The sequence below is a fragment of the Plasmodium brasilianum genome, chromosome 8 (assembly GCF_023973825.1).
Source record: "Plasmodium brasilianum strain Bolivian I chromosome 8, whole genome shotgun sequence".
NCBI lineage: Eukaryota > Apicomplexa > Aconoidasida > Haemosporida > Plasmodiidae > Plasmodium > Plasmodium brasilianum.
In genome coordinates this window covers 2,308,641-2,323,122 of record NC_090121.1, presented here as the reverse complement: position 1 = coordinate 2,323,122, position 14,482 = coordinate 2,308,641, and the positions used below count along the sequence as shown (strand labels likewise).

General features: G+C 19.5%; 2 protein-coding genes across 2 annotated transcripts; both read left to right on the top strand.

Moving 5' to 3' along the window:
- Nucleotides 1-4,781: 4,781 nt before the first annotated feature.
- On the top strand, nt 4,782-5,923 carry MKS88_002620 (uncharacterized protein; the record flags this gene model as incomplete). The annotated part of the gene is made up of 2 exons (XM_067215644.1): nt 4,782-4,871; nt 5,009-5,923. The coding sequence occupies 2 exons, from the start codon at nt 4,782-4,784 to the stop codon at nt 5,921-5,923; spliced, it is 1,005 nt and encodes a 334-aa protein (XP_067074050.1).
- Nucleotides 5,924-13,630: 7,707 nt separating this feature from the next.
- On the top strand, nt 13,631-13,987 carry MKS88_002619 (uncharacterized protein; the record flags this gene model as incomplete). Its single annotated transcript, XM_067215643.1, has 1 exon — nt 13,631-13,987. One exon carries the CDS (start codon nt 13,631-13,633, stop codon nt 13,985-13,987), a length of 357 nt encoding a protein of 118 aa, XP_067074049.1.
- Nucleotides 13,988-14,482: the final 495 nt, after the last annotated feature.

The window sequence follows — 14,482 nt, the reverse complement described above, 5'->3', positions numbered from 1 at the left end:
TTATTCTAATGAGATTATAATACTTTGGAAAAAGTTTAAATATAATAATACATAATGATGTATTTCTGAAATATTCTAATATGTTATTGAGAAATCACATTTCTAAAGAATATTTTGATACATTAGTAATTGCCATAACTTTGAGAAACAATTTAATGAGTTCAATTTTGATGCCAATTTTGAAAAAATAATGGATTCTTTCAAATTAGGTGTTGATTTTGAAAAATCGGTTTACACATAAAAATGTAATGTTAGTTTTGACAAACTATTTGATGATTTAAAATATTCTGTTTGTGAAATACAATTTGACGCTTGGAAATAAGATAATGATTATTAAATATTACATGTTAGAATAAAAAATTATAAATATTTTGAATAGAAAAATATGATATAAAAAAAGAGGAATCTTAAATTTATTGAGAAATTTTCGAACTTTAGAAGAAAAAATCAAGTGTAGGATTCGAAAAATCTTTAAGTAGATTCAAAGATTAAATTAGACTTACTGTGTTTCTTAAAGACTATTCGAAATACTAAAAATTATTTTCTTAAACATGAAACTAATTTTACAAAACTGTTATATTTTATTAAATGAGGTGAAGTAATTTCTCCATATTTATTATTAATATTTCTCCTCATATTCCTGTATTATATAGTAAAACAATAAATGTCATTTCTATTAACTCCATCTAATTTCTTGTTTTTCATATGCTTTTTATACATGCTCAGATAACTTGCAAAATAAAGCAATTAATGGGATGATCTTACATGTATAATTTAACCACGTTGTGGCATATAAATTTTATTTTTAGACGAGTTCTAATAATCTTAATGAGTACAGGCAAAATCAACATGCCAAAAAGTTACTCATATAAATCATTAATTTCCAAAAAAGTAATTTTCATGTAATTTTAGATATATATATGTACAAGAAAAATGAATGTAGAATTAGTGTATTTAGAATATTTTAATTCGCTGCTTTCTCATTCCTCTATTAATTATCATTAGAAATTTTAATATTTAGAATTATATAAATAACCCATTTACTTCATAAATAATTATGGTAATAGTAAATTTTGTTTAAAAGTTCTAAGAAAATGTTCATTATATGCAATGCCATTTTATTTATATTGTATTAGTAATCTTATAAAATATAGTAATGCGTATTTTTTACAATTATCACATAAAACTATGAACTAAATAATTGATTTACGTAATGTATTTTCCCTTTACAAATTATATCATTATTTTCCTTTTTCCATTTTAACAGGTTACTTGAATTTTAGTTACTATATATTTATAATTTTTATTGAATAATACATAATTATTCATTAAGTATATATTTTAAAACTAATCCATATCATTAGTCTTAATTATCTCAATTTTATAATTTACTACATAACTGTGATCATTAAATTGTAATAACAGTGCGCTTTACAAGTATCTCATAATTCTTAAATTTCCTTTTTTACGATAATACATATATTTAGCTATCCTAGATTTTAGCATTTTCCTAAAAATCTTTTAATCTTTTCTCACCATATATTTTTATATATTAATACTTAAATATTTTTTCATATTCAATTTATATGTACTTTTCACTTTTTGAACAAAGAACACGACCATACATTTGACATCTATATATCTATATCTATATATATATATACACGTAAATACATATCAACTATAAGTTCCCCCATTTATTCCAAAAAGTTATCCATTGCAAATGAAATAACCAAAAAAGTTTTATTAAGTTTCAAGCATTCACAACATAAAAATGGTTATGTACAACAATTTGCATTAACTCAAACTTTTATAGGTAATTTCATATATATTCTTAACATATATCAACATCATGTACATTTTGTTACTTTACTAAATTGAAAAAAAATGTTCTTTTCATTGGAATTATATCAATATATCTTTTTAAACATTTAACTTCATCTGTTAAACTGCAAGAATTTTTCTTTTAATATATATACTTCAACTATTGTTGCGCATTAATACATTGATAAATCAGTATATATAATTTATATTTAATAACACTATAAATATGACGTTTTAACATCTATTTTATAACTGCACATTTTAATATTTATCCTGTATATATTTTCTTATTATATATGCGGTTTCATGTATAATTAATCTTAATTTTACGCACTAAAATGTTTGCAGCTAATAAAGATATATTCTGTTATATATGAATTTTTTAAAATGTAATATAATAAAAAAAAAAAAAAAGAAAAATAATTCTCGTTGTTTTAAATATATATAAATTTATATAATCAGTAAAATAATAATTCCGTAATTAAAATTTTAATTCATGATGTGTTCAGTGTTCACCGAAAGCTTTTTTTTATTTTTACATTAATATATTATTAATATTCAAACTAATATGTGTAATTTGTACAGATTTATTTACTTATAAAAAATAAATAAATTAATATCAAATTTAGTTATTATATATGCATGCTCACATTTTTTTTTTTTTTGTAATTTTCGGAATGGTTTTGTATTATATATATAGCGTTTTTTTGGATATATATTAATTTAATATTTATTATTGACTTTTAAAAATAACAACTAAACTATTAAATGCATTAAATATTAAACTTTTTATAATTATTATCATATTAACTTAGCTTTTAATCTTATTATTTACGAACATGCTAACCTTATGATGTTACATTGGATACACGATAATGGTGTGTTAAATACTTTTCCATTTAAAAGTTAGCTACGACAAATTTGAATCATTCACTACAATTTATTAATAAACATATAATGCATTTACATATATAAATATAAATAAAATTATTTGCATCATTAAAAAGAGATTTTCTAAATTGTTCATATATATATATACGTATTTATTTATATATACCAATTTTATTATTTTTAAAAAAAAACAGCTTTATATCTATATTTGAACCTCGTGACAATACTGTATATGTTATTTCATGAAATCATTTAGCTTTTAAAACAGAAAAGTTGTATTATATATATATACATATATATTATTGAGTCATATTTATAAATGTTTTATTCATTAATATATAGGACAAATTTTGTTACATTGTGCATCAAAATATATTTTAACCATTGCTTAATCACCGGTTATTCTTAAAACAAATATATAATATTTCATTACCACGAGAACAAAAAAATTACGAAATGTAAAACTAAATATAAATTAATAATTATAAAGATATGCAAATTTATAACTAAACATATGCACAAATAATTAACACAGATTAACATTTTTTTTTTACTTATAAATACATTGGAATTTTTTTTTTAAATATGCTTAACAATTTATTTATACATAAAAAACAATAAGTATAACAAAAATAATACTAATATTTATTTAAAAAAATATTAGGAAGGAACTAATAGCAAGAAAGAACAACAGAAAAATTTAACCAATTTTAAATTCTGTCAAAATAAAAATACATATAACATTAACAAAAAAAATTTCTTTTATATATCATTGTAATTCTATAATTTTAAAAATTCCAAAACAATTCTTTCCCTTTTATAATCCTATAAAAATATATAGTATTATATATATATTAAAGAAATCAACTTGCATATTTATATATCTTTTTGCTATATAGCATAAAATATAAATAATATATTAATTAAAGTCTCTTTTAAAAGTACCAATTAAATTTTTGGGAATAAAAAATTCCTCTATAGGAATTTTAAATATAAATATATTTTTTATTAATAATTAATTTTAATTTTTTTTTTTTCTTCAATTTATATTAATATATATTTTATTAGTAACTTATATTAATACGACATTAACATATAGTATTAATATTTTTAGTTTGACTTATTATATAACAAAATATTATTTTTTATAATTAATTAATATATATATGTACATTAACCTATATATAAAAATAAGAATTTGATGTAAAATTATTTAAAATTATAAAATTTAACTTATTGTCGTAATTATAATAAAAATACAAGCAACTACATATAGAGAAGTTTACCTAAACCCACTTTTCCTTAAAATTACTAATTATTTACATGCTTTGGCTTTGGAAAAAATATATATGATATTCTAATATTATATAATATTTATGTATATTAACAATTTCTAAATTATATACTCTCACATAAGTTTATTTGTATTTTCACTTATATTCACAAAGAAAAATATAAAAAAAGGCCATATATATACAACTCCAAATTATTCTCAAATCATTCATGCATTACTGTCATAATAACAATATATATATTATTAAAATAATTCGCTAAATATATTATATTATATCAAAAACGAACCCACAATATTTTATTTAAATTTGCTCCTCCTATATATCCATATTAACAAAATAATTTATTAATATAAGGCATATATATTATGCAAATTTATATATATACATATGTATATATATACATTATTTTAAAATGAAATTAATTTAGATACCTAAAATTACAGTCTATTACGTTCTTACATGTAGATTTATATAAATTATTATATTTGAATCAATTTTTTATGTTATATTTTTTAATAATAATACATAGAAAATATTTTTTAAAATATTTTCCTTTTAAAAAAATATATTTTTTTTTTATTATTCCTTTTTATACATTTTAATATGAATTTAAGGTATTCACCTATAAAAATTGAATTATGTTTAATTGTAAAATAATAAAAAGAAAAAAAAGAAAAAACATAATTACATTAATATTATTGTAGAAAAAGAGTAATTTACTTAAAAATTAATTGCGGTACAATTAATATAAGAACTTTAAATAAATCCAATATGATGAAAATTAAAAACAAATTATTGTCTCTTGTTACTAATGCATCTACATTAACCTTTTTAATATGTTCATGGGAGTTCCTCCATGAGGTATAATAAAAAATAAATATAAAATTTTCAGCAATGTTAAATTATTTTATATTTTTCCCTTTAAAATGAAAAATTTATAAATATTAATAGAACTAAATATATTTGCTTAAATGATAAACATTTGTCTTAATCTTTAGTCAAAAAACTTTGGTAATTCTTGGAATAATGTAATCCGCCAAAATAGCGCTTTGAATACGAGAAATTTCAGATTATTAAAGGGAAACAGCGAACTGTATGACGTAAGGAGTAATAAAAATTTAAGACTAAATGAAATAGACAGGCACAACATTTATGATGATACTTTTAGAAAAGAATTTGATTCAACAAAAAATGGTAAGAACTTAGCAAAAAAATATAATACGTTAGTACTTAGTGCAAATTCTCAAAATTATTATGATAGTTTTGAATCTATATCTGATGTATTAATATTTAACACTGTTAATTCAAAAAACTATTTGCATGATTCAAATGATAGCTTGGATCCGTATGTATCAATTGATTATTTACCAGATGATAATAATAAAAAAAAAAAAGAACAAAAAAAAAATATTTCTAAGAAGTTCAATAATAATGGTAAAATAAATAGAGACAAAAATACAGAAATAAATAAATTAGAAGAAGACGAGTATTTCGTATATAAAGATTCAGATTTACCATATGAGCAAAAAGTAGAAAAACTAGAAAAGTTAGAACACATTGCACTTAAAAATGAAAAATCCAAGTCAGGCTTTCTTAATTTTTTAAAGAATTTAGACAAAAACATTGAACTTGCAATGTACCGTGCATTAGAATCCGATTATAAAACTAAAGATTTTAACAACAAAAAGATGAGTACCCCAAAAAAAATTATAAAACTTATAAATCATTATAAGGTATTTTCACCCATTGTAATAAACATTGTCTTGCCTTTTATAATGGGATGCCTACAAAAATTTTATATACAAGCTTTTCTTTGCGCTATAACTCTTTTAATGTTATTTTATACTTTACATAAATTAGTAAAATTAGATTCTATGAGATTCACTTTCAAAGAACATATGAGATCATTATAACCATTATAATAACGAATTATTAATTTAATTATATATATATACTTGAATATTGTTAATATTTTACAATTCCATAGGGATAAATACGTAGATAAGTATGAATAATCAAAATATTTGATTTTTTTAAATTAAAATTTTAAAAAATTATCTTTAATTAAATTTTTCTTTCCTTATACAAAGTAAACATTTTCATAAAATTTTTAGTTTGTTTACTTTGATTTTTACTTTAGTGTAATATGTACAAATTTTTATCTTTTTAGACCATTTGCATATTTGTTTGATTTTATATATATATGTTAATAAAAACTAATTATAGTTTTATTCATTATGTATCCAATTTTTTGTTTTTCTTAATTTATTAAAATATATAATATTATACAGTTAAATTAAATTTTCTATTTTTTGTTGAAAAAAAAAATTTCAGTTGTAGTATTATAATCATAATTATAATAAAATTATCAACTAAAACTTGTTATTTTATTCAAATAAAATGAAATTATATATCATTAATTTTTATTTATAGCAAAATACATTTTTGTTTCTGTTCCTATGTAGCATGTGCCTTATAATATATACGAACTTTCCAAACATGGATACTCCATGTCTTGTTATATTTCATTGATTTTTCTTTTTTGTTTTATATACAGTTTATATAATTTTTAAAAATTCTTTTCATGGAATTAAGCTTTCTCTATTATTTTTCTAGTTTAGTACTGACAAGTGTGCCTCTTTTCCAGTGCACAAAACATATATTTTTCTGTGATTCTTTTAGAATTATCGCATATTTTCAATTTTATATTGTTCATTAATTTTACATTAATTTTATTATTTATCTATTTTTTATAATTATATTTTAATTAATTTCTTCTATAATACGTAGAATTATTATACTATTATATATGTATAGGGCATCACAATATGAATTTAAAAGAGGTTTATATTCTTTTTATAATGTCCGATACATACAATTACCTCTGTAAAACTTTATAAAAAATTCAAAAGATTGTTTCCTCCTTTGTTTATTTGTGATTTTTCTAATATTTTGCTTTTGTATTTTGCAAATAATTGATCACGTTCCCCCCAAAAAATATATGTCATTAAAAAATAAAAAAAAAAATTAATGTATTACAAGATATACATTACATTAATAATTCTACATTAAAAAGGTATCCTACATATTTGTTAATATTAATAATATATTTAAATGAAACAGTTCATCTAATTCACATGTAAATTATCAAAAGAAAAAATAAAAAATTCATAAGGGTAAAATATTTTAAATATTTTTACAATCCGAATATTTAATTGGTCGAAATTTTCCACCTCATTCATAATGAAGTATGATATTTCATATTAATATTTTGTTATGAAAATCAAGTACAGCTAAAAAACTATTAACCAATTTTATAAAACCCATAATGAGCAAAATTTAATTTGTAATATATATATATATATATATATATATGATTAACTTTACAACTTATGTAAAGAAATATTTTATCTTTATTTATCAATGTATGCCTATGTAGAATATGCAACATATTATTATACACATATAATATATTATATATAGATTTTTTATCACTAATAGTTAAATACTTTTACCTCTTCACTCCTTAATTGTATTTTAAAAATTTAAGTGTATCATATTTTGTTTTTCAAAAAACTTTCAAGGTCATTTCTAATTTCTCCAGACATCATCTAATACTTTATTCTTAATTATATAATTTATTAAAAAAAAAATAATCTTTTATATATAATGTTTTTAACTTATTTTCCAGTGCTTAAGCCACACGTTTTCAATTTACTTTTTATAATAAAAAGTTACAAATTGATATTTCTCTTTCTTATTATAAAATTTTACTTCCTAGTTGTTGTATAAATATATATATAGCATATTCTCTTGTTAGTGTTCTTATCCTAATTCATAATAGTTCTGTAACCTTCTATATGTTATAAAAACGATTTTTTAGTTTAATCGAATATAAATATATATATATTTTTTTTTTTTTATATATAGAATATATAAACTTAGATCAATCTCTTTTTTTTTAAATATTACCTTTTTTAGTTAGTTTTAAAATTTATTTAAACTCACCATTCCCCTCTTATTTGTCGAAAACATGTTGAAGGGACATATATAAACATCCTCATATTGCATATTCTTAGTAATAAATTATTTTCTTATATTATAAAAGTAATGTTTAAATTAAATAGAGTTTATTATAATATTAAAATATATATGTATTACTTTCATCTCTTAATATATTCTTTGTACAGTTGACAGATATATTAAACTAACTAATGAATTTTGTTTATATAAAAATAACTATATAGTAAATTAAGCCATACCAATTGCGATACTAATATTTTTAATACTAATACATAACATTTAAAATATGTACAAATACGACTACAAATATATAATTATGAATATGTATTTATCGTAGGTAACATATTAGTTCACTCGACTATGTGCTGTAGTACTGAATTAATAAACTTAACATGAAAAAATATAATAACATTCCACATAGAGAAAAGAATAGGACCAAAAATATAATAAAAGTACATATGGAGATACTCAAAAAATACAAAAAAGTAGAATTCGAATTAAAGAAAAGAGATCTTTTAGAAATTTTCCTGCAAGTGTTCGCAAAAAAGGCATGTGAAAAACAACCTAATTTAACAGAAGATAAACTAACAATGGAATATATTAAAAGCACTGATGAAAATAAAAAGCAAAATATTCTAAGGAATAAATGAAGATAATAACTTACAAAAAATTCATTAAAATTGAGAAATGTAGCCTGGTTTCATTATTTAAAATATAAACACAAGAAAGAATAAGCCCACCGAAAGAAAGCTCAAGAATTAAAAAGGGTATTGCTAAACACAATTCCAAAAGTTCAATTTCTACAAACAAAAATAGACATAAGGAAATAGTGGATGTACAAAAAAAGTATTATTATAAAGCAATATTTAGATTATCGCTGGTATAAGATAATGTAAAAAGGATTACAAAATATGTTATATTAATACAAAACTGAAGAAAATAAAAATGATACATCATTAATAAATATGCAAGAATTCACTCACAAATAATATTATGAAAAATTACATAAATATTAAAAAAAAAATTTACAAAACGGTGTATAGCTCCCTTACACAAGTAGTAGAAGAAATCATAAAAAAAGATAATATAGAAAATTGGGAATTTTATTTTGATAGTTCCTTAAATATATAAAAGACAAACATATATTTTAGGAGAAAAACAGGAATAAAAAAAGACATAACTGCTTTTAACGGACATGTTATTAAAAATGGTGGAAAAAAGGAAAATATTGATCATATAGTGGAAGCCAATTTTAACAAGTAGATAAATGATGGGATAAGAGATGATTACACATACTTAAATTTCATAGTTAATGCTAGGAAAAAAGACAAACCCATAGAAATAGCAAAAAAGACATTTTCTAAATTAATAGGCATACATTTAATATATATTTTGATTATATTTAAGAGAAAACATCTGTTGTCTATGAAAAATATTCCTTATATATTCTGATATCATAAAAGAAAAAAGAAGAAGCAAATTAAGTAATGGGGAATACAAAAGAAAAAACCAAGGGCCACATGTAATGAATAAAGTGCAGATTTTTAAAAGATATTCTCAATATATATAATTTTTTTTATTTCTTTAAAGATATCTATAAAAAATTTATGTTAATCATTTTTTCTATAAAAATAGGGAGTTTTTAATATATTCATATTAATTATAATTGATTTTTACCTATTAATCATCAGAATGTCAATTTTGGAAGTTTTAAGCAACATTTTTTGCTTGAAACCATAACTAATTTTTCAGTAAAACTATAAGATATGTTAAATTTATAGCTCATTATACTAAAAAGTATATTAATTTCTTATATATATATATGTTATGTTAATATATAATACTGAAAACCAGATTCCTATAATAATAATATTAGAGAGAACATTATTATACTATCACAAGCATTCCTTTAATTATATAATATTATATGCTAATTATTTTCTGTTTTTCTTAAATATTTAATTTGCCTAAATTTCCTTTATGCAATTTATCGAGGAAATTTTATAACTATATAATGTTATATTTTATCATAAGAGGAATTTTTTTTTAGTACATTTAATAATATGCACATTTTTAATGTACCATGGAAAAAAATAATCATTACATTCTTTGATAATATATTTTTATTTCATTAATAAGATGTACAATAATAATATGCGTATCACATATAATTTTATTATCCAAAGTTAGAATATATTTAATGAATAACATTAAATTCCAAACTTTATATAGTTTACATTTGTAAAAATTTATATAGATTGATACAGTTATGTCTTCTCTGTATATCTTCCTTATGTAGCATAATATCAATTATATGCTGTTCCCAATATCTATTTGTGACATCTAAAATGAATGATTAAAATATTCCTGTGTATTTGGAAAATATAATTACAGTTATTAATTTATTTGTAAAGGATCATTATAAAAATGATTATAGCTTTAACATGGATAATTAAATATTTATAAATATATATACATAATAACCTTTTTACTCATAAAAAACAATAAAACTATTGAACATTTATTCATCTATATTATATTATTCATTATGTTTCTATAATATGAAAATTGATAAAACATTCAAGAATAAAGAATATGTTACGGATATATGAAAATTTCTTATTTTTTTTCGACAAAAAAGTTTCAAAATATTCAGAATAAGTTACTAACTTTTTTATGTTTGCATAGGTTTATTTTATTTTATAAAATATAATTATGTTCGAAGAAAGAAAAAATAATTTAAACTTCTTTAAATTACATATTTTCATTAAACGAAAAATTAGATAAAACCAAAATGTAATTTCTCTGAGATTTTTATAAAAAGATTTTTAGAACAAATTAACATATAACATTCATAATGGAAAACTATAGCACAATATTATTATTATTATTTTAACTTTCCCTTAGCATTAGTTTCTTCTATTTAGTACAATATACCTTTTTTTTTATATATATATATATATATTTTACAAATTACTATAATCTATAATAGAGATTTTATTATTTCTATAATATATTCCTCATAAACATAGCTCGTTCATATATTACGAAGTTTATTTATATTTCCTATATATGATAATTAATATAATTGATTAGAAATGTACTCAAAAACATTGGTCAAGAAATACCAAACTTTCTGTTATTAGATATTTGTTCATATAGTAACTTTTCATTGCATTCGTATTACATCAAATAAAATATTATGAATGAATCTTTGTGTATATATTTACCTCAGCATTCTATAAGTAATGCTATATATAATATAAATTATTAATAATTTTCTTGTATATAAAAATACATGTATTTTTCTTTCTTTTTTTAAAGTTGCCCTCTAAATAAATGTTTATCATATCTATGTTTGTTCTAATATTTATTAATTTCTTATTTATAATTATGTTCAAAACGCATTACGGTTAAAAATTATCATCAATTTAAATTAATTTTTTTTAGATTTAACACATTAATTCATAATTTATATATAAAATTCATGAACAACTTTTTTTTCTTAAACTACGTTTCATCATCATTAACTATTTATAACACAAGAGCTAGATCAAGAAACTGTAAATTAAAATTTAAGGAAAGGTTCTCTTTTTAAATTATTGGAATGTAAAAACACCCAATAAATATTATACACAGTTATAGTTAATATTATAAATATATTTTAAATGGTTAATAATTTTCTGTTGTAAAATCTTACAAAAAATGTTTTTACATACTAAAAAATTTTATTGTTTTTGAAAAATAATATTTTTTTTGCAAACTTGAATATGTATATATTTATAAATGAAGGTAACTAAAAATAGTAATTAATAGTAATATATGGTTCAATATAAATATATTAACTGTAAAGAACAAACATTAATATTTTCATTATATATATATTGCACAGCAGAAATATTTGATAAACCTGTAATATGTTTATATATTTGTTTAAATAAGCTATATCATTGTAAATTTAAGGAAATATAAAAAATAATAACAATTTAATAATATGTTGTAAAAATTATGCACATAATTTTATTTACCATTTCATTATTATATGTAAAGACGATGAATTTTTTAGTTAAGAATAATCTTGTTTTCATAGCTTTATATTAATGAAACCATTTCTCTGTATACTTGAAAGTATTTTTTTATTAAAGAATTTAATATAGCTAAAATTTTCATTTTGGAGAATTGTAAAAGCTTAATTTAATTAAGCTTATATAAAACTTCACAACATCTTTAATATTTATAAAATTATTATTATTTTTTTTTTTTTTTTATTATATTTTCTTGTTTTTATCTCCAGAATTAAAAAAATAAAATTAATATTCAGCGATTTATTTTTAATATTATTTCATATATTGCATTATTAAAATTATTTTATTAATACCAAAGCCAATAAATTGCGAGGGGACATTAGTAGAATTGTGTGTTACCTAAAAATACAAAACTATAATTTATTATGTAATTTAATAATAAAACTTCGTATAATATATATTTTATTATTAAGGAACTATTAAAATTTTGTACTTGAAATATATAATTATGTTAACATTTTATATACCTCATGCGTATTAATTCCTATTAAATTATTATTAATGTTACTAAATAAGTTTAATGTTGTTCTAATTATTTTTATTTCAAATTCTTTAATACAAATTTTATCGTGCAATAATTTAGACTCTTTCCATATATTTTTCATTATTTTAATCGTAATAAAGAAATTTAGAATTATAATTTTTGAAAGGTTATTTTATGTATATTTGTTATGTAATTTTACTAAATTTTATTAGGCATAAATAAATAATTTAGGGATTCTCTTCAATGATATGTGCACATAATAAATAATTTTTTTGAAGTAAATTATTTATAGAATCTCTAGTTGTAATTATTATATAATAATTATCTGTCTTTTAAAGTCTTAATCTATTTATGACAAATTAATTAATAATATAATTACATAGAAATTTGACTAAAATATTTTTACTTAATTTATTCTTTCACTTTTTAAATTATAATACATGCCACAATTATCAATAACTAATGATAGCTAAATGGTTTCAAATTTTAAATGGGTAACAAAACAAACAAATTATTTCATATCTTCTATAGAATCATTCCTAAAAAATAATAATTCTAATATTATTATTATCGCAAAAGATTTGTTACTTCAAAATAAAGTTAACATGATGGAACAAATAAATAAATTTTTCTTCATCATTAAAATTTTTTCATTTACCCTTCTAATATGGATATGCCAGTATTCCTATGAGTTTGCATAATTATTATATACAATAATTGTTATACTTGTGTAATATTACATTTTTATTTTAAAACTAATATTTTATTTATGTGGAAACCTTTATATTTTCTTAAATATTTACCATAATTTTTAGAAAAATACCTTATGAAAATTATCTATTAAGAAAATCTACTTAGGTAATACATAAGTTGTAACAATAAGGAGATTATTATACGGACCAACTTTAACATATTTTGAAGGCTTTGAATCGCCTTCAAAAGTAGGATTCAAATGCTAATTTCAGTAGCAATACATATTATTGGACGATTATAATTATTATAAAACAGATCTTGATAATTTAAAAAAAATGCATCAAAAGGAAGAATATGTGTCAACTGAAGAAGATGAATCATCCTCAAATTGCAGTTTTTTAAAGAAATTAGGTACAAATAGTGACAAACAGATACGAACACTACCAGATGTTTTACATGATATGAACATAAACATAGAAGATACATCTAAGGAATACGCTAAAAATACGCGTAAGTCTATTAATACATTCTTGGCAAAAAATTATGTTCCAGCTAAACTTATCTCCAAATCTTTGTATCCAGCTATTATTTTAATGTTTACATTTTACATTTTATCGTTATTATCTTTATATCCTTATGTAACAATAAAAGATAATAAGTCAAATAAGTTAAGATATAACAATTCATATTAATATAAAAAAATTTCTGAAATGACCTTAGATTTATACTAAAGAATGATTCTTTTAAAACTTTGAACTGAATACACTTATAATCATTCCTATGAAAATTTTTGCATTGAGTACATAATGTTTCCATAATATATTTTATACATAAATTATATTCTTTTCAGTTTTTATCTAAAAAAATGCGCCAACTGTTACTCGTATACTACATATTTTAAATAGTTCATCTATATATTTTACGTTTATATATATAATAATTATTTCATTACTTCTATAAGAAAAATACATTTTTTTATTTTATTTTTTTTTTATTTATACATCTAAAAAAAATCGTTTAAATACGATTATTTTAGTTATTTGTTAAAAGTTTTATTATTACAAATTATATTGTTCCGTTTTTTATGGTATTTATGTTTATTCTATTATTTGTATTTCAATATATATATGTTAATTTTTAAAGATTAAACTTTATTAGGTTTTATAATTATCCTCATTATGTTACTT